Source organism: Neophocaena asiaeorientalis, unplaced genomic scaffold (assembly GCF_003031525.2).
Source record: "Neophocaena asiaeorientalis asiaeorientalis breed wild unplaced genomic scaffold, Neophocaena_asiaeorientalis_V1.1 scaffold166, whole genome shotgun sequence".
Taxonomy (NCBI): Eukaryota; Metazoa; Chordata; class Mammalia; order Artiodactyla; family Phocoenidae; genus Neophocaena; species Neophocaena asiaeorientalis.
This window is the reverse complement of record NW_020174933.1, coordinates 4,676,774-4,698,454: the sequence shown is the minus strand read 5'-3', so window position 1 is coordinate 4,698,454 and position 21,681 is coordinate 4,676,774. Positions and strand designations below refer to the sequence as shown.

Below are 21,681 nucleotides of genomic sequence, written 5' to 3'. Positions count from 1 at the left end.
ATGGGGCCATGTAAATCAGTTTCCAATTTATTTCTACAACACCTAATTGCCTTAGTATTCTATTAAAAAAACTTCTGAATAAACTTCAATTTTAAGAACTAAAGTATAAATTTTAAGCAGACGACTTTCTCAATTTTAAAGTAGCACATGACAATTTCTACTACATAGTTTATTCATATGAAAACATTATGCTTTAAGGTACGAAGGTAATAAATGTTATACCTGATCGAATCTGGGGAAAAGTACAAGCAGAGTCTGCCATATTCGGTTCTTCACTCTATGTTGTTGAGAATTCACATAGTATCGAGTTCTTGACTTGGACACCAATTCATCCTTGGGGGGCGGGGGAGAGGGTGGAACCAATATTAAATTACCTACTGAATTCGTGATTAATGAAAATAAAATCAGTGACAACTTCAAGTTTAAAAAGTATAAACTGGGCATAGGAGCCTGTTATACTCTGAAAGGCAGAAGGATAAGAAAGACACTTTCTTATGATACTTTTCCCAAGTTTCCTTTCAAAACAATGAATTTCGTTCTTTTGTTTAACTTATCTTTTTTTTTTTAAGTTTTATTATTCTTATTTAATTAATTAATTTATTTTTATTTCTGGGCCACGCCGCGCAGCACGTGGGATCTTAGTTCCCTGACCAGGGATCGAACCCATGCCCCTTGCATTGGAAGCGTGGAGTCTTAACCACTGGACCACCAGGAAGTCTAAACTTATCTGCTTTTAAAATTAGAAAAGGAACCATACAAATTTACGTAGTAAAAAAAGTACCTGAAAATATACTTCTCCTTCCTTGTGCCCAGTTAAGGGGGAGACATGGGGTCACAGGGGTGGACTTGGCACTAAAAATTTTTTTAAGTTTATCGTATTTTAGTAAATAGTGACAGATCTGAAGAATATATATTAGCAAGGGAATACAATGCCCCTTGATTGTGTAAGTTTGGAATAATGGGATCTGCAATTTGATATAAACCCCACTAAGACAGGGGCACCTCAGTAAACGGACAGTGCCATCACCAGACACAAGGCAACAGCAGCACAGAGTCCTACGTTAGCAGCGCTCTCCCCGGCTTTAATGGTCTCTGCTGTCTAAATTCAGCCAACTGGCAGGTTTACTTCTGGTACGTCACTGCTACTGCTTGAACTGCTAAGTTAAGATACCTGAAGGTAAAATAAAGCATATTTACTTTTTCTAATAGCTTGACTGCAAGATCTTCCATAAACAACTTATGAGACATATTTGAGCCATCTAATAAACACAGGAATTTGACAGCACAAATTCTCACATAATGGTCCTCTCTTTTAGTACTAAAAAATATAAAATGATAGATTATGTTAATACATTTTCAAAATTAAAAAATACATTAGATATTAATTTCAAAATATCAAAACCTTCCAAAAGTTTTCTAAAATTAAGTAGCTTCATATTTAATGACAATGCATTTTATTATTATGTTTTTACATCTTTATTGGAGTATAATTGCTTTACAGTGGTGTGTTAGTTTCTGCTTTATAACAAAGTGAATCAGTTATACATATACATATGTTCCCATATCTCTTCCCTCTTGCGCCTCCCTCCCTATCCCACCCCTCTAGGTGGTCACAAAGCACCGAGCTGATCTCCCCGTGCTATGCGGCTGCTTCCCACTAGCTATCTATTTTACGTTTGGTAGTGTATACGTGTCTATGCCACTCTCTCGCTTTGTCACAGCTCACCCTTCCCCCTCCCCGACAATGCATTTTAAATCAGGATAGACAGTGGACGGTAACAAATACATCAACAGGAGATCCTGTACACAAAGTCTGAATGAGCACAAATTCACCCAGACTTCTGGAAAAACAAGGCACACACTACTGATACTGGGTCAATAATACCTCATCTGTGGACAAAACAGATCACAGCTCATGACACTGTTCCTGGAAGAGGACCACAGACACCTCCTGCTCAGGGGCAAGAACACACATCAACACCTCGATGCTGTCGTCACTGTGTAGTCTAAGTGCACGTCTCTAGGTGAAGGGCAAACTCAGAGAGCACTCACTGTGTGTGCTGAGCATCCCAGCATTTTCAGTATCCAAACGGGGAAAAATAAATTCACTGAAATTGTTAATTATTTCCAGGTTCATTAAAATGACTATCATGTGAGTAAATGTCATTTTAACTTAACAATATCTGTCTAGTAGAAATCAAAATATTCTGGAAACGTCAACTAAATAAATTTCACTTACTGTTATACTCCAACCAGCCAAGAAAACAAAAAATTAATTAAAATAATTAACAATGAAAAATGTATATATTTAATGAAGAGTGGCAGATTTAAAACACAGCTATGACTCTTAGAATAATAAACTTTGTGGTAACTGTACACAATTGTCATTTGTTGTCCTAAACTCTAAAATCAAAGTGAATGATGACAACACAATTTATTATCTTCTTCATAGACACCTATGCACAAAGTTTTGAAAATTATGTGAGAAAATAAAAACTTTTTAAAAAGCTCCAAAAAAATTATTTCAGCGGTTAGATAAGAATAGGCTTATCCCAGACATCAAAACTTTAGGGCCTACTCCAACAGTAATTTTATTTTTGCGTGAGCATAGTGACTTGTTAAATAGTGGATTTTAGCCAAAAAAAAAAATAAACTATGTGCACTGATGATCACCCCTCCACCCAAGTAAAGAAGAGGGATAGGAATTGCATATTCCCCACAGTTATTTCCTTATTTATGCTGGACTTGGCACTAAATTTTTTTTTTTTTTTTTTTTGCGGTACGCGGGCCTCTCACTGCCGTGGCCTCTCCCGTTGAGGAGCACAGGCTCCGGACGCGCAGGCTCAGCGGCCATGGCTCACGGGCCCAGCCGCTCCGCGGCACGTAGGATCTTCCCGGACCGGGGCACGAACCCGTGTCCCCTGCATCGGCAGGCGGACTCTCAACCACTGCGCCACCAGGGAAGCCCCACACTAAATTTTTTTAAAGTTTATCATGTTTCAGTAAATAGTGACAGATCTGAAGAAAATATATTAGCAAGGCAATATAATTTCTAACACAATTTGGAAGGCTCATGCAGTATCTTATACAGAATGTTTCTCACATTTTGAATGCCGCATTTATATCAAGATATGGAAGACCCACCATACTTACTTTTCAATAACCGTGTTCGCTGCACACTCATGCCCAAGATTTTCTATGAACGTCTGTACATCCTGAATAAGTCTTTCCATAAAACACATGTGACAAAGAACAACAAGTTTTAGAAGAAAAAAATTAAAGTCCCAAATTAAAAATTAATCAATATTCTTCTAACTGAAAGCCTTAAGATAAAGACACAATTCTACCCAGATGGACACTTAATATAAGTTACGTGAGGCTGAAATAATGGCATCTTTTACCTTTGATCACGCCGAAACACTGTTCCAAATATACACGCCTCAAGGACAAGTTCGCTGTAATTTTTAGCAGTAGATAAAGACACATTTGAAGCAGAAACGATCCAAGATTTGCAGCAATAACTTATCAATATATTGAAGACTCCAGTTTTTATAGCAGACATTTCAATTATCCTGTACATAATCTGGAATGAAATACAATAGTTACTTTATCCTTTGACCAATTAAGTTTTTTCAAAAAAGAGAAAAAAAAATTCATGTTGCTAAAAACTGTTACTTGAACGCCTTCAAATGATAGTTTCAACATAACCATAAATAGAGTCTAAAAAATTAAAAACTCTTCACTGTTTGCACGATGTTAACCAATCACAGAATGCTAATTTCTCATTTCTTAATACTAAAAATAAATAAAATTTTACTGATACTGATATTCACCCAGAACTATCCCAGAGGAACAACTGCCCAAAGTGATAGGGAATGAAAGGGAGAAAAAACGCCTCACCCTTGACATTTTCAGTTTTCTCTGCACTTGCCAGGGGCCTCCCTTGCCTCAAAACAAAAGAGGCCCCCCTCTCTAAGTGTGTACCGTGGGTCAGGAAAGGACGCAGAGACAGCAGGGTAATAAATGGATTTATTTTCCATCTTCCCCTTTGGATAAGGAGTGTATGTGAGTCTGAGGCATGATGTAATTCCATCACCTTATGTTCCCTACTACGTATCAGTGACTGTAAACACACATGCCTCCAGAAACCAGAAAGACCTTTGGATAGGTTATATTCAGAGAAATATTTCCTTGAACAAGAAAAGCAACCGCACAGATGCACTGACAAATGGCACGTGACGTTTGCCCTCAGGGTCCAGGAGAAATCAAGCCACGGTCTGGAGTGGAGCAACAGAAAGGGTGTGCCCCACCCGGAAGGGCCAGGGACCAGTGACCACCGGGGGACACTGCTCTCATGTAGGAATGACCAGCGTTGCCAGATCGTACAATTTTCCAAGAGAAGAGGAAATACAGATGTTCATGCAAAGTTCCCAATCCTTAAAAGCTGGCAACTAATTCAAAAGATTTTAATTTGATTATATGAACCAAATATGTTTGTAAGGCAGATGTGGTTCATGGGCTACCTACTTCTTTACATCTAGCAGACTTTGTTCTTACTCATGACACTGAAGAAGGTTCAAAATATTTACTGACTGAATAAATAAATAACAACAAATCTAATACGTAATTACAAATATAACTCTCTTCTTCTTCATGTGCTACAGGTCACACAAATTAAAATGAAAACAAAAAGTTCCCTCTTTTTTCTAAAATCATCAGATTCACAGAAATAAAGTAGAACGGTGCTTGCCAGGGGCTGGAAGGCGGGGTGGGGAAAGGGGAGATGCTTAATGGGGACAGAGCTTCAGTTCCACAAGATGAAAAAGTTCTGGGGGTCTTTCACAATTATGTAAATATAGTTAACACTACTGAACAGTACACTTAAAAATGGTTAAGATGCCACATCTTATGTTACATGTTTTTTAATCCCAATTTTAAAAAAAGTTACCTCTTTGATTTTGAAATATGCCTGGCCCTTGATTTTTGCAGCAATGGTAAGAACTTTGGGATCAAAAACAAACTGAACAAAAGCTTTTAAGTTAGACCAGAATATCAGCTGAGTGTTGCTTAAAGAAGCTATGATTTTCCAAGCCATGTCAAAAGAGACTATGCAGAGAGATTCAGAGGAGGTCAGAAGCTGGTAGGGAAAAAAAAAAAAAAAAAAAGAAATACATAATTATCACAATTTCAGAAACTGATGGTCTGGTCTTATGGTTATTCTTTAATTCAGGTCTCACTGTATCTTACCTTGGGAACCAAAATTTTCATGCAGTGGAACACAGGTAAAACTTGATCAGAAGGAAGAATTGTGAGGGCTTCTAGTGCGGACTGCAAAGTCCTTATTGGCATTTGAACAGCAGGTAGAATGGGTTCCAGAATTTCATCCTCTGAGGCTGGTATAAGGGTGTGATATTTTTTCAACAAGAAAGAGAGGCAGACCCACTGATCGTGAATATATTGTGCAACTATTTTCCCCCATCCTTGGGAAGACGACGACTCTTCAAAAAAACTGAGACAAAAAATAAAGTCACTACCCCATCCTTCTTTAAGCCTGTCTCCACTTCTTTTGCGTGTAATAGCACACTACCCTTACAAGGGGAGAAATTAAACAGTCATTATTAAACATCCTGTCTACCAATAAACGAGGAAACGACACAAGCCTCAATTTCCTAACTACACTGAAAGTAGGTGCTTGCACTCACTTTAAATGATTCACTGAAAACTAAATGCAGAAAAGTTAATGGGCTTCCAGTAACAGGGATGAATAATTTGATAATACGTTATCATCCTGAATGAAGCCTCATCTCGAAGCTTCCATGACCCTTTACGTAAGGTTGAGCAATCACCAATTATCTCAATGACTCAAACAAAAATGGACTTTTAAACATGAGCAAAAAAGATGCCTTTCACGTATATGCTTCTCTCCAAGGGGTGAACACACCTGCTGTCCTCCTCTGTGTGGGGCTTCTGCAGCGTCTGATTGAGCTGGAGAGAGGAGAGGAACCTTTCCGTGGCTCCCGCATCCCGAGAGTCCAGCTGTAGCTCTGGCTTCTGGTCAATGGCCTCACACACCATGGCCAAGGCAGCCATACTAACAACTCTCTGAATCTGTCTACCCAGTGTCGGTTCCTGGGGAGCAAATGGGACAATCTTTTATCGAACATAAGCAAATCCTAACCAATAAGGACCTGAGCTCCCAGTCTATGGGAATCTCATGCCCTCCTTCCCCTCTTTGTGCCTGCTACTGAATATCAGAGGAAATAAAAGGAAATCCAATATACGTCACTCTTTACCATTTCTGTACAGACTGGTGGCAAACAAGGTGGCAATAAAAATTCAGCAATTCAGACTGGAAGACAACTTGGATACAAAGTTCCTATGGGTGAGTCTTACTTCAACTGTTTGGCTAAAACAGACTTAAAAAAAGACTCCTGGCATATATATAAACAACTCCTTCAGTCAGCTGTACGCTGCTTTTGGTGACACAGCACAGCAGTTAAGAGCTGGACTCGAACCGCATGGCCTAGGTCTGGACCCTGGCTCTGCACTTACCACCAGCTGACTGTGGACACACTACACCTTGGTTTACTCATCCGTAAGATGGGGACAGTAACAGAATCTACTTCACAGGATTATTGCGAAGATTCAATAAATCGGTTATTTCAATGTAAAGCACTTGGAACTCTACAGGCAGGAGCAGAAAGGAGGAAACCAAGACAGCCTGGCTTTGTTCTTACAGAGAGAAAGTCAATAATCTCAACCAAGAAGCCAGGAGTGCAGGTAAGAACCTAGATAGGGAAAATACTTCCCTGAGAGACCAAAGCAGTTCTCCCAAATACCGCCCACCAGTAACATCTCTACAGAAAGGAACCTTCTACTACTTATTTCATACCTTCCCTCACCACCACCACAGAAAATCAACTCTCTGTGCAGATAAATTTTACTTAGCAACACTGCCAATACAGGAAATAAAATTTAGGGCTACTTTTGAGCCAATACGTTCCCTATTAACCGTAAAGTAATTCAGTGAATTAGTAAAGGGAGTAAGCCAATCTTTAAAAATCACTGTGGTATGGTTCACAATTCTGGTCTACATTCAAAACTCACAATGTCCTTCTGTAACACTAATACATTAATATTCAGTAGACAGGATGCTGAAATATTAATCAGTCCTCCCTATAATTTTCTTTTAATACAGTTCTCGAAAACTACTTTAAAAATTAGATTATTAAAGCAATCAAGTAGCTCTTTTAATTAGCAGCCCAGACTAGACTATGATTCAGCTCAAATTTTTAAAACCCTTACCGTGTGTGTTAAGTGAAAACAGCTAACATTTACTGAGGACTCTCTACATGCCAGGTACTGTTCTAAAGGTTTACCATGCATGAGCTTGCTTTAATCCTCACATCAACCTTATAACCCTTATTTCGCAGGTGCAGTAAATGAAGCACAGAGAGGTTAAGTAAGTTCCCCAAGGTCTTTACAGCTAGTATCTTTACAGCTAGTAAAGATAAAGCCAGGATTCAGAACCAGGAAGTCTAACTCCGAAGCCTGTGCTCATAACCACTATGCCTTATTATATCATGTTTCAGAAATGCCTCTAGGTACTGAAATCTAGTGGAGAAGACATATATATATAAATTATTCCAAAAACAAGTAAGATGGAAAAAAACACAAAAATGGAGGCATAAAGAGCAACAGGTAATGAAGAAAAGAATGAGACACTGATCAAATTTCATTTAAGAGAAAATGTAACTTGAGCTGGGACGAAAAGGATGCACCAGATACTGACAAGTGTATGTTGAGGGGAGGGCGTTCTCAGTGGAAGGACGAGACACAATGAAAGCCCAGATGAGGCAGGATATGGCATGTGCTGTGATCTGTGACGCTCCCTATGGTGGCCTAGCATGACTGCAGCATAGAAGGGCTCTGTGGAAAGGAAGGGGAGACGCTGTGAACTGGGCTAGAAAATGACGTAGAAATCCAAGCATGGAGGCTCTGGACACTGGACTGAATTTGGACACATTAAAATGTCCCTTACTGGTACCCAGGCAAAAGACCTAGTGAAAATCCACTATCTGTATCTAAATGATTTTACGATTGCAGTTCACCACACCTTCATTATATGCCTAATATTATGAGAGGAGTCCCAATCTTCATCAAATATGATGAACAAGGGATATTATTTTCAAAATTAAATTTCAGCAGATGCTTTTTATGTATCAAAATATTGTCCAATAGTCAAATATGTATTCTGTGTATGCCTCACTCAACATAATTACAAGCCTTGAAGCAAAGAGGATTACCTGTCCACGGTCCATCTCTTGAAGATGCCGAATGGATGCGTTTTTCAAAGGAGAAATAACTCTCCAAATAGGGTTGCCTCTTTTCCATCCAACCTTCAAGTGGAGATTTATAAGTTCAGTTAATACCATCAGGTACAAATGGCAACGTTCCAGATCTGAAACCTAAGAGAAACAATAAAACACTTAACAAGCAAGGTTCATAATTTTCACAAAGCTATGAGAGTTTAGGCAGGAAATAAATTAGTTTATCTAAAAGTACTGAAAGATGACATTGATGAGAGAAGTCATCTCTTCCAAGAAGCCTTCCCTCAACTCCCCAGGCAGAGCTAAGCACGTCCTCCTCTGTGCTTAGACGGTGACTCTGCAATCAGCACGACTTACTCAGCTGGCTCCCCACCTTGATTATGAGACCCTGGAAGGCAGAAACTATGTTCTACCAATTCTTGCATCCCAGGCTAACACATCATAAATAATCACAATAACAATAGCAACTGCCACTGCCACTTCCTTTCCTTCAGGCAGTTGTAATACTCCATTCCCACAAGGAACGGTCACTGTCCCGCTTTCCGAAGTTCAGAGAGGCTAAACAACTTACCCAGCATATCAGAGCTAGTAAGCTGGATGGGGCGCAGGGATGGGGACAGAATTAAAGGCAGGGCTTCTCGACTCATAGACACAGGCAGACTGGGTTCGGTCCAGCTCTATCATCACCAGCTCTGTGACCTACTGCCAATGACCTAACCTCTTTGGGCCTCAGATTCCTGACCCGTAAAATGGGGAGGGTAGTATCTCTCCATCACAGGGTTTTTGCTGAATTAAGTGAGAGAAAGCATTCTGAAGGGACTGGCCCTGAGTGGTAGCCTTGCTTATTATCGCCGTGCCAATTCCTCTACCCTCAGGCTTCCGTGGCACACAGGAAGCAAAGAATCCATTCAGTTTATCAGTTTTTACCGAGCAATGCTTAGATGCCAGGCACTTTGCCGAGCGCTAGGATACAATGCAGAGAGAAGGAAACAACGCCAGGGCTTGGTGCCAAGACTGAACACAGCGGGTGAGAGCGAGGGATAAAGCTGCCAGGATTCCCAAGTTTTAGGCTTGAAGAAACAGGCTGGATCATGCACATCCCCCGAGAAGGGAACCTGGGGCGAGGGAAGGCGGATAACCTTCCTGCAGGAACGATAAGGAGTTCAGTTTTAAGTAGCGTATATGGGGGAAATTCAACCTGAGTTGCCAAACAGCAACTCGCTGAATGGGCGTTCACCTCAGAAGGTCAGTCTGAGGTAGAAAGGAATGTGACGGTCCCCGGCATAACTAAAGCTGGGGATGCCGGTGAGGTCAGCTAGACAGGAGAGAATGAGAAAAGGAGGGGCCCGGGCCAACCTGAAAGACTCTGACTTCCAAGGCTACGCAGCAGAGAATGGACATTCGTGGGAGTAACGGCCAGAGGGAGGGGAAACAGCAGGAGGAGGATGTCATAAACGCCGGCGTCTCAAGGCGGAGGCGTCAACAGTGTCCACTGGGGCTGAGGGGGTCGAGAGAAACGTGGTCTGCAAAGCATCGCCAGGTGCAGGACAAAGGAGCCACTTCTACTCACCGGAGCTGCGGGGTCTGTTTACAGACCAGCTCACAAAGGGAAGGAAACAGGGCACCAGAAGGAACGCGGAATTGAGCGGGTTCTTGTTAGATGAGGGACCCTTAAAGCCGTTTCAGCGCTCATGGAAAGGATCCAGGAGGAAAGGAGAGGTGAGAAATACAAGAAAGAGAGAGGCTGATCAACAGGGTAAAGTCGCTGAGCAAATGGGAGGGGATGAGGTCCAGACCACCTTCCTCTCCTGTAAGGGAGGGAAGGCAGGGAGGATGGATTCAGGGGCGGGTGAGGCAGACACCGGGCAGTCTGAAGCGGGGGTGACGCCGGCCGAGGCTGCTGTTTCCTCTGTGAAGTGAGGGGGACGGTTCATCTCTCCCTGATTCATGGCCCCGTGCGGGTACCTTGAAATCAACCACAGGAACTAATAAACACTACAAATCAGGGCTTTTCCCCCAAGAGCCAGTTGTTAAATACTGACCATCACGCTGCGGAGGGGAAGGAAAATGGGGAAGAGATTTTTATTAAACTCTAATAAGCTACCAAACAAATGTGCTTAATTGGGAATTCTAATACCTAATGTATTAAAGAGTGGGTTTTTCAAAATAATTTTAAACTATTATATAATGAGTTTACTTTTAAAAATCTTTCCATCTGAAGGATAAAATCACATTAACCTTTCTTTTTTTTTTTTTTTTTTTTTTTTTTTTTTTTTTTTTTTTTGCAGTACGCGGGCCCCTCACCGCCCAGCCTCTCCCGTTGCGGAGCACAGGCTCCGGACACGCAGGGTCCAGCCGCTCCGCGGCAGGTGGGATCCTCCCAGACCAGGGCACGAGCCCGTGTCCCCTGCATCGGCAGGCTGACTCTCAACCACTGCGCCACCAGGGAAGCCCTAAAGCTTGTATCTTTTTCTGCTCCCAAAGGCCGCTTTTTGAGAAACTATCACGTTAATTTTCAACTTAATTCAGGGCCTGCCAGTCAGTAATCACTCAAAATATTGATGAAAAGACTGAAAAGTTACTCCAATACATACATACCCTACTTAGTTCCTTCATAGTAAGTCTTCTGAGAATAAATTCCGAAACGCTCTCTGTGGTAGACATGACAAAGTTCTGAAGGAGAGTAAACACCTCATCTGTATGCGCAACTAAAATGAGAGAAATAAGTTTATTTGGTACAAAGTACACCCGACGGTCTAGTAAAAGCTCACCTATGTTAAGCATATACATGAATCACTTACCAAAAATGAATTCTAACAATAGAATAGTCATTGATACCATGGGGATCTCTACAATTAATCTTAAAAATCATTTAGGCGTTTTAGTTCTGGATAAGATACAACAAAGACACACTGCCCTCTCTCACTGAATTCAGCTACAAAACCTGGACGGAATATTCAAAACAGCTATTTGAAGACTCTGAAAGGCAAAAAGCAGCAGATGGATTCAGAAAGAAGTAACCCTGAACGGCGGTGAGTTTGCGCCTGTCCTCCTACAGACTGGACCCAGATGGCGGAGCAGTCAAGAAAGTGGGCGGCAGACTGGGCGCCCACCTTCTGCTCAGGGAATGAAAAAGGAGAATCTCAGAGAACCGGACGGTGAGTACTTAGGAGATTCCAGAGAGGGAGGCGCTCAGGAAAATGGCCCCAGCAAGTGGCTTATGAAGTGCTGGGCTCACCCCTGAACTGCTAGGCCTGGATGTGATACTATTCAGCACGTCAAAGACTTTCAGAACGGAGCTAACAGACAACTGGACAGGTCCCAGCCTGACCACCAGATGGAACACGTGGGGCACAGGTCAAGATAGCATTGCAGAGGACATGAAAACAAAACTGTGGAACCAGCACCCACAAAAGCCAGAACATCAGGAATTGAGGCCTAAACCAAGCCAGGCTGACTGTCTGCTACACAAAAATATCAACACTGTCTCAGGATCTGACCAAGATCCAGGGCCTCACAACACAATATTCAAAATATCTAGGATACAATCAAAAATAACTGGGTATATGAAGCATGAGCTATTCCTTATCTCACATGGGAAAAGAATCTACGAATGAAAACACCAAGATGATGGTGATTTAAGAATAACCTGACCAAGACTTTAAAGCAGCTATTAAAAAATGCTTCAACAATCAATCAACACACACTCTTGAAACAAATGGAAAACCAGAAAGTCTCAGGAAAGAAAGAGAAGATATACACAAAAACCAAACAGAGATTTTTATCACTGAAAGTACAATAACTGAAAATTTAAAAACTCACTGGATGGGATTAATAGAAAGGAGATGCAAGAGAAAAGAATCAGTGAACTTGAAAACCAATCAATAAAATATGCAATCTGACACGGTATAGCCAAACTGCTGACAACCGAAAACGAAGAAACAATCTTGAAAGCACAGAGAAACAACTTATTACCTGGGGGAAAAACAATGTGAATGACTACAGAGTTCTACTGAGAAACCATGGAGGCCAGAAGCAAATGCAACACTTTTAAATTGCTGAAAGAAAAGACCTATCAAAGCAGAATTTTATATCCAACAAAAATACTACTCAGAAGGCAAAATAAAGACATTCTCAGATGAAGGGAAACTATGAGAATTCATTGCCAAGAAACTTGCTACAAAAGAAATATTAAAAGACATTTTTCGAACACATGGTATACAATGCCACAGGAAAACACGGAAGGTCAGGGATGAAAGAGCAAAAGAAACTGTAAATATCTTGGTAAATACAACAGACTCTTCTCTTGAGTCTTTAAAATGTGTTTGATGGTTGACAGCAAAAAACAGAACATTGTCCAGTAGGATTTTCAACAAGAGTAAATGTAAGATATCTGTAATAAATGGGGGAGACGAGGTTAAGGGACCTATAAGGTAGTTTAAGTGGTAAAATATTAATTCTAAGTTGACTGTAAAAAGTATGTACATCATAATCCTTAGAGTAAGAGATAAGTCCATAATTATAGTTGGGTTCAACAATCCTAAAATCAGCAAGAATACAAAAAACACCATGAAGCTCTTGAATACAACTGACATTTATAGGACACTCCTCCCAACAACAGCAGAACACATACTCTTTTCAAGTGTACATGGAATAGTCACCAAAATAAGCCATACCTAGATCATTAAATAAACCTTAACAATTTTTTAAAAGTTGAAATTGTACAAAGTATGCTCTTTTGACTAGAACAGAATTAAATTAAAAAGCAATAACAGAGGGCTTCCCTGGTGGCGCAGTGGTTGAGAGTCCACCTGCCGATGCAGGGGACACGGGTTTGTGCCCCGGTCCGGGAAGATCCCACATGCCGTGGAGCGGCTGGGCCCGTGAGCCATGGTCGCTGAGCCTGCGCGTCCGGAGCCTGTGCTCCGCAACGGGAGAGGCCACAACAGTGAGAGGCCTGCGTACCGCCAAAAAAAAAAAAAAAAAAAAAAAAAAAAAAAAGCAGTAACAGAAAGACAATAGAAAAATCTCTAAATACATTTGCAAATAATTCACGGGTAAAAGAAAGTCTCCCAAAAAAAATATTCTTAACTGAAAATACAACATACCAAAATTTGTGGGATGCAGTTACAACAAAACTTAAGAAAATCTAAATGTCATTTTAAAAAAGAAGAGAGATCTAAAATCAATGATCTAAGCTTCCACCTAAATGTCAATAAAAAGGCAAAATAAACCAAAAGTAAGCACAAAGATGTAAACATAAAAACCCAGAAATCAATGAAATTGAAAGGAGAAAGATCAACAGAGAAAATTCAATGAAACCAAAAGTTGGTTCTTTGAAAAGGTCAATAAAATTGATAAACCACTAGCCAGTCTTAGAGAGACAGAGAGAGAGCACTGCCACTATCAGGAGTTACAAAGGAATTACATCAGACCCCAGATCCTGCAGGCATTTAAAGCATAAGGGAGCACTATGCACAACCCTACAAACACAACTGTCCTCATTCACAAATGACATCTCTGTCTACCAAAAAATCCCAAGCACCTATTAAAAACACTGCTACAACTAATAAGAGCTTCAGCAAGGTTACAGGATACAAGGTCAACACACAAAAATCAATCACATTTCTGTATACCAGCAATGCACAACTGAAAACCAAAACATTTAAAAATATATCATTTACAATAATCTTCTTCCAAAAGATATAAATCTAACAAAACCTGCACAGGATCTATATGCTGAGAGCTAAAAAACTCTGATGAAAGAAATAAAAGACCGCCTAAATAAATCAAGAGACGTACCATATTCATGAATTAAAAGCCTCAATATAATAAAGAAAGCAATTCTAAAAAAATTGATCTGTAGATTTAATGCAATTCCAATCAATTCCAGCAGGATTTTTTTTTTTTTTGGTAAATGCAAACAAGCTGATTATAAAGTTTATATTGAAAGGCAAAGGAGCTAGAATAGCTAGAAATATCTTTGACAAACAAGAATAAATTTGAAAGAATCACAATACCTATTTAGAGACTTACTGTAAATCTACAGTAACCAAAACAGTACAGTATTGGCAAAGGGATAAAAATACAGATCAAAAGAATCCAGAAACAGATCCACATAAATATGGTCAATAAATTATTGAGCTATAAATCACATCTTACAATTCACCCATTAAAAGTGTATAATTTAATCGTGTCTAGTACAGACACTCCCATTTACCACTGCAACAAAAAGAATAAAATACCTAGGAATAAACCTATCTAAGGAGACAAAAGATCTGTATGCAGAAAACTGTAAGACACTGATGAAAAAAATTAAAGATGACACAAACAGATGGAGAGATATACCATGTTCTTGGATTGGAAGAATCAACATAGTAAAAATGACTACACCATCCAAAGCAATCTACAGATTCAACGCAATCCCTATCAAAACACCAATGGATATATGACCCAGCAATCCCACTACTGGGCATATACCCTGAGAAAACCATAATTCAAAGAGAGTCATGTACTACAATGTTCACTGCAGCACTATTTACAATAGCCAGGAAATGGAAGTGTCCATTGACAGATGAATGGCTAAAGAAGATGTGGCCCATATATACGATGGAATATTACTCAGCCATGAAAAGAAATGAAATTGAGTTATTTGTAGTGAGGTGGATGGACCTAGAGTCTGTCATAGAGAGTGAAGTAAGTCAGAAAGAGAAAAACAAATACTGTATGCTAACACATATAGACGGAATATAAAAGAAAAGGCCCTGATGAACCTAGGGGCAAGACAGGAATAAAGATGGAGATGTAGAGAATGGACTTGAGGACACGGGGAGGGGGAAGGGTAAGCTGGGACAAAGTGAGAGAGTAACACTGACATATATACACTACCAAATGTAAAACAGATAGCTAGTGGGAAGCAGCTGCATAGCACAGGGAGATCTGCTCACTGCTTTGCTACCACCTAGGGGGTGGGATAAGGAGGGTCAGAGGAAGAAGCAAGAGGGAGGGAATATGAGGATATACATACAGCTGATTCACTCTGTTATACAGCAGAAACTAACACAACACCGTAAAGCAATTATAGTCCAGTAAAGATGTTAAAGAAAAAAAAAATGGTTAAAGTGTAAATTTTGTTATGTATATTTTACCACAATTTTTAAAAAATAAAAGCTACCTCAGTAAGAAAAGTTCAAAGAGACACAAAAGATCAAGGCCAGAAAATAAAAGCAACTCAGGAAAAAACTGACAGCAACAAGGATTACAAGTGGATATTGTATGTGGATATATCCACATATATTGGGTTGGCCAAAAGTTCATTTGGGTTTTTCCATAAGATGGTATGGCAAAAACGGAACGCAATTTTTGGCCAACCCAATATATTATATGTAGATATTGTGACACATTCAGCAAGTAGTCAGTGATTAGGCTAGTTACTTTGACCCATATAATCCAAAGCAACAAAGGGAGAGTTACAGTATAACTATAAGTACGTTTCCTCAAATATTAAAATAAACATTGCACTGTTATCCTGAATTAAAATAAAATAACCACCGGAACATCATTTATTTAGAGCTTTAAGCTGACAGAAGCAGCAAAGACCATTTAACCAAAGTTATGAATTAGGCTTTAGTTTATTTTGAACATTTTAGGACATCTTTGGGGGAGTTTTAAGTAAAACGGGTTTTCCCACATAAGCCATTATTGCTCATAAGTAGGTGAAAATGTGTTTGCATTTCCCAGGAGTATGTTTTAATTGTACATATCTTCCCTTCTGCAGCAGACCCAGGCTTAGCCAAGTATCCTTGTATATACTATATAAATAGCTGTAAATAGTTGCTGGAGCACGGCAAATTCAAGTTTTGCTTTTTGGAACTTTCTGGAATCTTTCCCCTGAATATTTTCTGCCCATGGTTGGTTGAATTCATAAATACAGACGGCTGACTGTACCTAGTTATTTCTGACTTTACCATTATGTGTTCATTGACCCTTGTACTAGTAGTTAATCCTAGATTATTTACTCATTAATAAAACGGAAAAACTCGTTTCCTCTTCCCCCATCAAAGAAATCCTTTCAGGATTTAGATCTATTTAAAGTTCGTTAAATAGATCTAAATTAGCAGATGTAAGCTATTATATATAGAATGGATAAACAACAAGGTCCTACTGTATAGCACAGAGAACTATATTCAATATCCTATGATAAACCATAATGGAAAAGAATATTAACAAAAGGTAAATATATGTATAACTGAGTCACTTTACTGGACAGCAGAAATTAACACAACAGTGTGAACAGCTATACTTCAACTAAAAAACCATAAAGTTAATTAAGCTTATTATGGTTTACCAATTATCTGGAAGTCAGTTACTATCAAAATTACACACTGATTTCTTTGGCTCTCGCTTGTAGTATAATGAGAGATGCAGGAGCATCAATGGGAACTTACATTCTGCAGATGAGAACATAAAACGTGTACACAACTGCTTAGAAAACCAATTTTCCAATATGCACATACTCTAAGAACCGGTCACTTTGGCCCCAGGGGCACGCATGTGCCCTGGAGAGACACAGGCCTAGAAGAGACACGTAGACAAGTGTTCAAGGCAGCGCTGTACACAATAGTAGTAGACGGAATGCAATCCAGTGTCCAGCAACAGAAGAACGCATAACTGTGGTGTCATCACACAACGGAAGGTAACACAACGGGGAAAACGCGCAAGTGTAAGAAAGGACACGCACGGATGATTCTTAGAAACCTGCTACGTGAAGAAGTTACAGAAGGCTTCTTACAGTAAAGTGACATTTCTATAAAGCTCAAAAGCAGGAAAATGAGACTATATATTGCTGAGGAGCATCGATGTATGTGGTAAAACCATTTTTTAAGTGCATGGAAGTGATACAGATAAAAGTCAAAATAAGGAGGCAAAAGGCAGGGATTGAGGAGTCACAGGTAAATCCCTTCTTAGCAGCAAATGCCGTGGTGGTGCGTTCGTGGGTGTTTATTCAATTATTTTGCATCATAATTACATATAACCATCACACGTTCTTGTGTGTATCAAATATCACGATTTTCCAAAAGGTACCTGTAACCCAGTCCTGCACTTGAAGGCACTGAGTCTAGTGCTTTCAACAGTCAAGACATGTCAAATGAACCCAAATTTATGCCCTTAAAGGAGTTAAAAGTCTTATAAAAAGTTACTGTTACGTGTACAGCATTCGGTTCTGCTACCATTACCAAAAATACCAGAACTTGGAAACAAGCTTTAATATTTCACAAGCCTATATTAAAACCTAAACTTCCACATTATCCTCAGGTTTAACCTAATACCAATGCTTCTCTAGAATACTCTTTTCTAAATAGAAAATTTCTAAAATTCCAAATGAAACTGGTCAGAAAGATTGGGAATCAAGGCTTACCCATCGATATTCTCATATCTGATGTCCATGGGTTTTCAACTACTGTTTTATATAAATCTTAGTTTAAGGAACGAAGAAAGTGTTCAATGCTTCCATCTACCACCCCTGTACTTCCTGGATGAAGTATTTTCTACTTAGAGGTGCTGAGGGATGAACATATTTAAAAACAAATAATTATAAAATTATTGCTATTCTCATGCTTTACTTTCTGCAACATCCAGCAGCACAGTGGCAATTAGAAATGGATCTTGGCTTAAAACATGTATGAAATAGTGATCATTTTCAGTAGTCTGGAAATCAGTGAGAGCCCATTGGAAAAAAAAAAAAAAGAGCAAAAGCAAATGCAATCACATTCTAAAATCAACAGCGAGCAACAAATGTAAACATTAAAATGTCAGCTCGGTGAGGGCAGTCTGCTACTCTGCCTCTGCATCCCCAGCACCAACAGGAGATACTCAGTAAATATCTGTTGAATGCACGAAGTTAAAGGGTCAGGAATTTCCTCTCATTCTGAGTACCAACGATATATCCAGCAAAACACCAACAGAAACCAATGATCCTCACCATCTTGGGTACCGGAACCTTGCAACAAGCAAGTGTGCAGTAACTTCAACAGCAACTGCAGGCATCTGTCAGTTTTCAGCAAGGGCATGTAGGCATTTGTACCAAACTTCACAAGGGCATCCAGGAGAGGATCTAAGAATATCCTTAATACATTCTGTGTCCTCCGCTTTTCACTAGACATTAAAAGACACGCCCAAATCAAGCATTTCAAAAGCAAAAAGAAATTGTTTTCCAGCTACAGTCGTGGAACTGGTTAGCTAATGATTCCATTGGACAGAATTACTTTTAGGGATGATCCAAACACCTAGAACCTACTAGGATGGACCTTTCTGTTTGTGCTTTTTCAGTGGGTTCAGCGATTCACTGGAAGAGAAAGCACAGGGAGCAACACAACTCTGTTCTCAACTCTGGGCACAGTACGAATGAAATCCTATATCCGATTTACTGGCAAATTACAATGCTGAGACCTCGCTTCCATATCTCAAAAAAACCAAAAAACAAAACGAATACATGCCAGCCAAGGAAATGAGACATGTTAACAAAAATATATATGAAGCACTGAAGATTTGTGAAAAACTGTTGTCACTAACTTTAGTACTAAAACTTTGTCTAGAAAAGAGATTTGATGTTAATCAAATTAACTGTATTATCATGCAACTGTGTACACTACCTAATGAAGCTGCTTACTGCAACAATTATAATCTGGTGACAATCTGCTCACGTTTCTCAAAATATAGATGAGAGTGTTCTATCTTTATTACCTTTTAAAAAAATAACACATTTTACAAAAGGGTAAAATCCAGTAAATGTCTTTACCTAATCTGATGCCAGGACCTTACAACCCATTCTTCTAATATTCTCATACAAGACCTGTGATTCGTGTATACAGTTTTTTTTTTTTTTGACCGTCTCTAGTTTAAACCTCTCATCCTATGAACTTATTGTTAATTTTAAACATTTTTAAAGTATACTGCCAATGTTCTAGTTCCTTCCTTGAATACACTGATCAATTCCATACCAATCATTGAAAAGTCTGAATATGTACCATAAATCTGATTAGCCTTTTTTAAAGAAAGTTTTCTTTTCAAGTTTAGAAACACTTACCTATATTGACTCTTCATTCCTTCCACATCTATGGCCAGCAAGACCATCACAGCAACAAGCTTGGCTTCAAGCCAATCAGGCATACAGCAGTTTTCTCCTCCTTAAATAACAATAGTTAAGGTTTGCAAAGCATTATCAAAATCCTTCCAAGATGATGTTTCAAAAATAACACAGCTAAATGATTATGTTTTAGCCATATTAGAGGAATACAGCTGAGAAGAAATATAGTAGAACACCCCACAGCATGGCTCATTGTTACATACTTAACTGTGAACACAAAGACATCTCTGCACGCCGACTACGTGCCATGCACTGGCCTCAGTGCTGCAGACACAATGGTTCCTGTCCTCACGATACTTAGAGTGCAGAAGAAAAGAGCATTCATCAAAGAATATGCAGAGAAATGTAAAATGATAACTGTAGTGAGTGCTCTAAATGGTGCAAGTAGAGTGTATAATGGGAAGTAAGACAAAGTCACTCTGAAGCAATGACAGTTGAGCTGGGTATAAAAAGCTGGGAAAGAATGAGGTAGGTGAAGGGAGACATGACCTTTCCAGGCGGAAGGAAGTACATGTCAGGGGCCTCCAGCAGGGGAGAGGCACACCATATTCCGGGAAAGGGCTGAGGTAAACAATAGGAGGGAGCACCAAAGATGAGGTTACAGGACCAGGCGGGAGAGACCAGGGACTTCGTAGGCATGTAACGGGTGTCTGTCTTCATCCCAAAGGCAAGAGGAAGACACGAAAGGTCAAAGTGAATGTGTGTAAAGAAGTGGAGGAGACATCTGTTAGATCCAAGTTTGTATTTTGAAAAGACTTCTCTAGGTACAATGTGGAAAAGCGATTTTAGAGGAAGCAAGAGTAGGTGCAAGGTGACCGGTTAAGACGCAATTCTGGCATCTCAGTTGAGAGGTGAGAGTTCCCTGAAGTGGAACCAGAAAGGGGATGGACTGGATACAGACACCAAAGGCTTTGCTTCTTAGACCTGTGTTCAAACCCCAGTCCTACTCTTTGTTAGCTGTGGGAGTCTGGGACAGACGAATGTTCTCTCCGAAAGCTTAGGTCATCTTCTATGAAATCAAACTAAATAAACCTATGACTTTCCTTGGGTTTATTATAAAAATTAAATAATATATGCAGAGTTCCTAGAACAACTTTTGGAAGACAGAACTTGGTTAACTGATAAAATTATTTTCCTATCACTGAAAGCCAGTTAAAATAAAATAAATCATAGATAGAACATTTCACTTTCATTCTGTTGTAAGATAATACTCTTCATCTCAACTCCCAAGAAAAATTTGCTTAAGGGATCTAGTTTTCCAGCCCAGCGGTTCAGATACTTAAAACATATTTTTAAATATTCTAATAAATTTGGGGAGTAATTTAATATATTTTGATACAAATTAGTTAGAAGAGTACAGAAGACAGACAATACTAAAAACACACTCGTATGGAGGGCAACTTAGTTTAAAAATGCAACAAAAGGATAAACTTTATTCTTTAAGATGTTATAAATATCATTTAGTTATCAGTAAGAAATCTGTATTTTTTAGAAAATCTAAAAGTTGGTGCTCTCCAAGATAGGTTACGTTTATAGGTGTTTGTAAAAGTGAATTATTGAAACTTGTTCTCTGAAACATTTTTACTCACATTAGCTTCATATCCCACATTTACATATAAAAACTCATTAATGAAGATTAAAATGAAATCAAATGCCAATTCAGTATTCAGTTGCCTATAATTTCTAGCAATCATATAATCAGATACTTTTTGACCTTGTAGGAGGCAGGGATCAGGTAGGGGTGCTATTTGAGAATGAAATGTTTCCAATCACAATGCCACTTTTTGAAGTCCTAAACAATTTTTCACTTCAGATACTGAAAGGGAAGGTTATAAATCAGAAGTTTAGTGGATTTTTAATGATTTCTGATTTCAAGGAGAGCCACAGGATCAGGCTGATAACATTAGAGTGGCCAGTGGAGGCCACTCCTGCAGAGTTTTCTGCCAAGTCCTCTACCACCACACTAGGGAAATCCAGGCTACAGAACAGTGGGTCGCAAACCGCAGCATGTATTAGAAGTCCCCCAGAGGGCTTGTTAAAACCCAGAGGATGAGCCCTACACTCAGAGTTTCTGATTCAGCAGGTGTGGGATAGAGTTTGAGAATTCACAGTTCTAAAATGTTTCCAGTTCTAAAATGCTGATGCTGCCTGTCTGGAAATCCTTCTCGGAGAAACGACTGGCAGAGAATCCTTTATACGCTCTCC

General features: G+C 39.4%; 1 protein-coding gene across 1 annotated transcript in view; it reads right to left on the bottom strand.

The window, feature by feature from the left end:
* TARBP1 (tRNA guanosine 2 -O-methyltransferase TARBP1) overlaps nucleotides 1-21,681 on the bottom strand; it is a 62,316-nt gene that overhangs the window by 16,809 nt on the left and 23,826 nt on the right. Inside the window, exons 12-22 of the mRNA XM_024761487.1 lie at nucleotides 19,417-19,516; nucleotides 18,313-18,485; nucleotides 10,929-11,038; nucleotides 8,307-8,468; nucleotides 5,942-6,129; nucleotides 5,248-5,509; nucleotides 4,949-5,137; nucleotides 3,402-3,583; nucleotides 3,154-3,225; nucleotides 1,198-1,318; nucleotides 223-333 (exon numbers count right to left, since the gene is read on the bottom strand). Coding sequence (XP_024617255.1) covers nucleotides 223-333; nucleotides 1,198-1,318; nucleotides 3,154-3,225; nucleotides 3,402-3,583; nucleotides 4,949-5,137; nucleotides 5,248-5,509; nucleotides 5,942-6,129; nucleotides 8,307-8,468; nucleotides 10,929-11,038; nucleotides 18,313-18,485; nucleotides 19,417-19,516 — 1,670 coding nt within the window. The remainder of the gene's footprint in view (nucleotides 1-222; nucleotides 334-1,197; nucleotides 1,319-3,153; nucleotides 3,226-3,401; nucleotides 3,584-4,948; nucleotides 5,138-5,247; nucleotides 5,510-5,941; nucleotides 6,130-8,306; nucleotides 8,469-10,928; nucleotides 11,039-18,312; nucleotides 18,486-19,416; nucleotides 19,517-21,681) is intronic.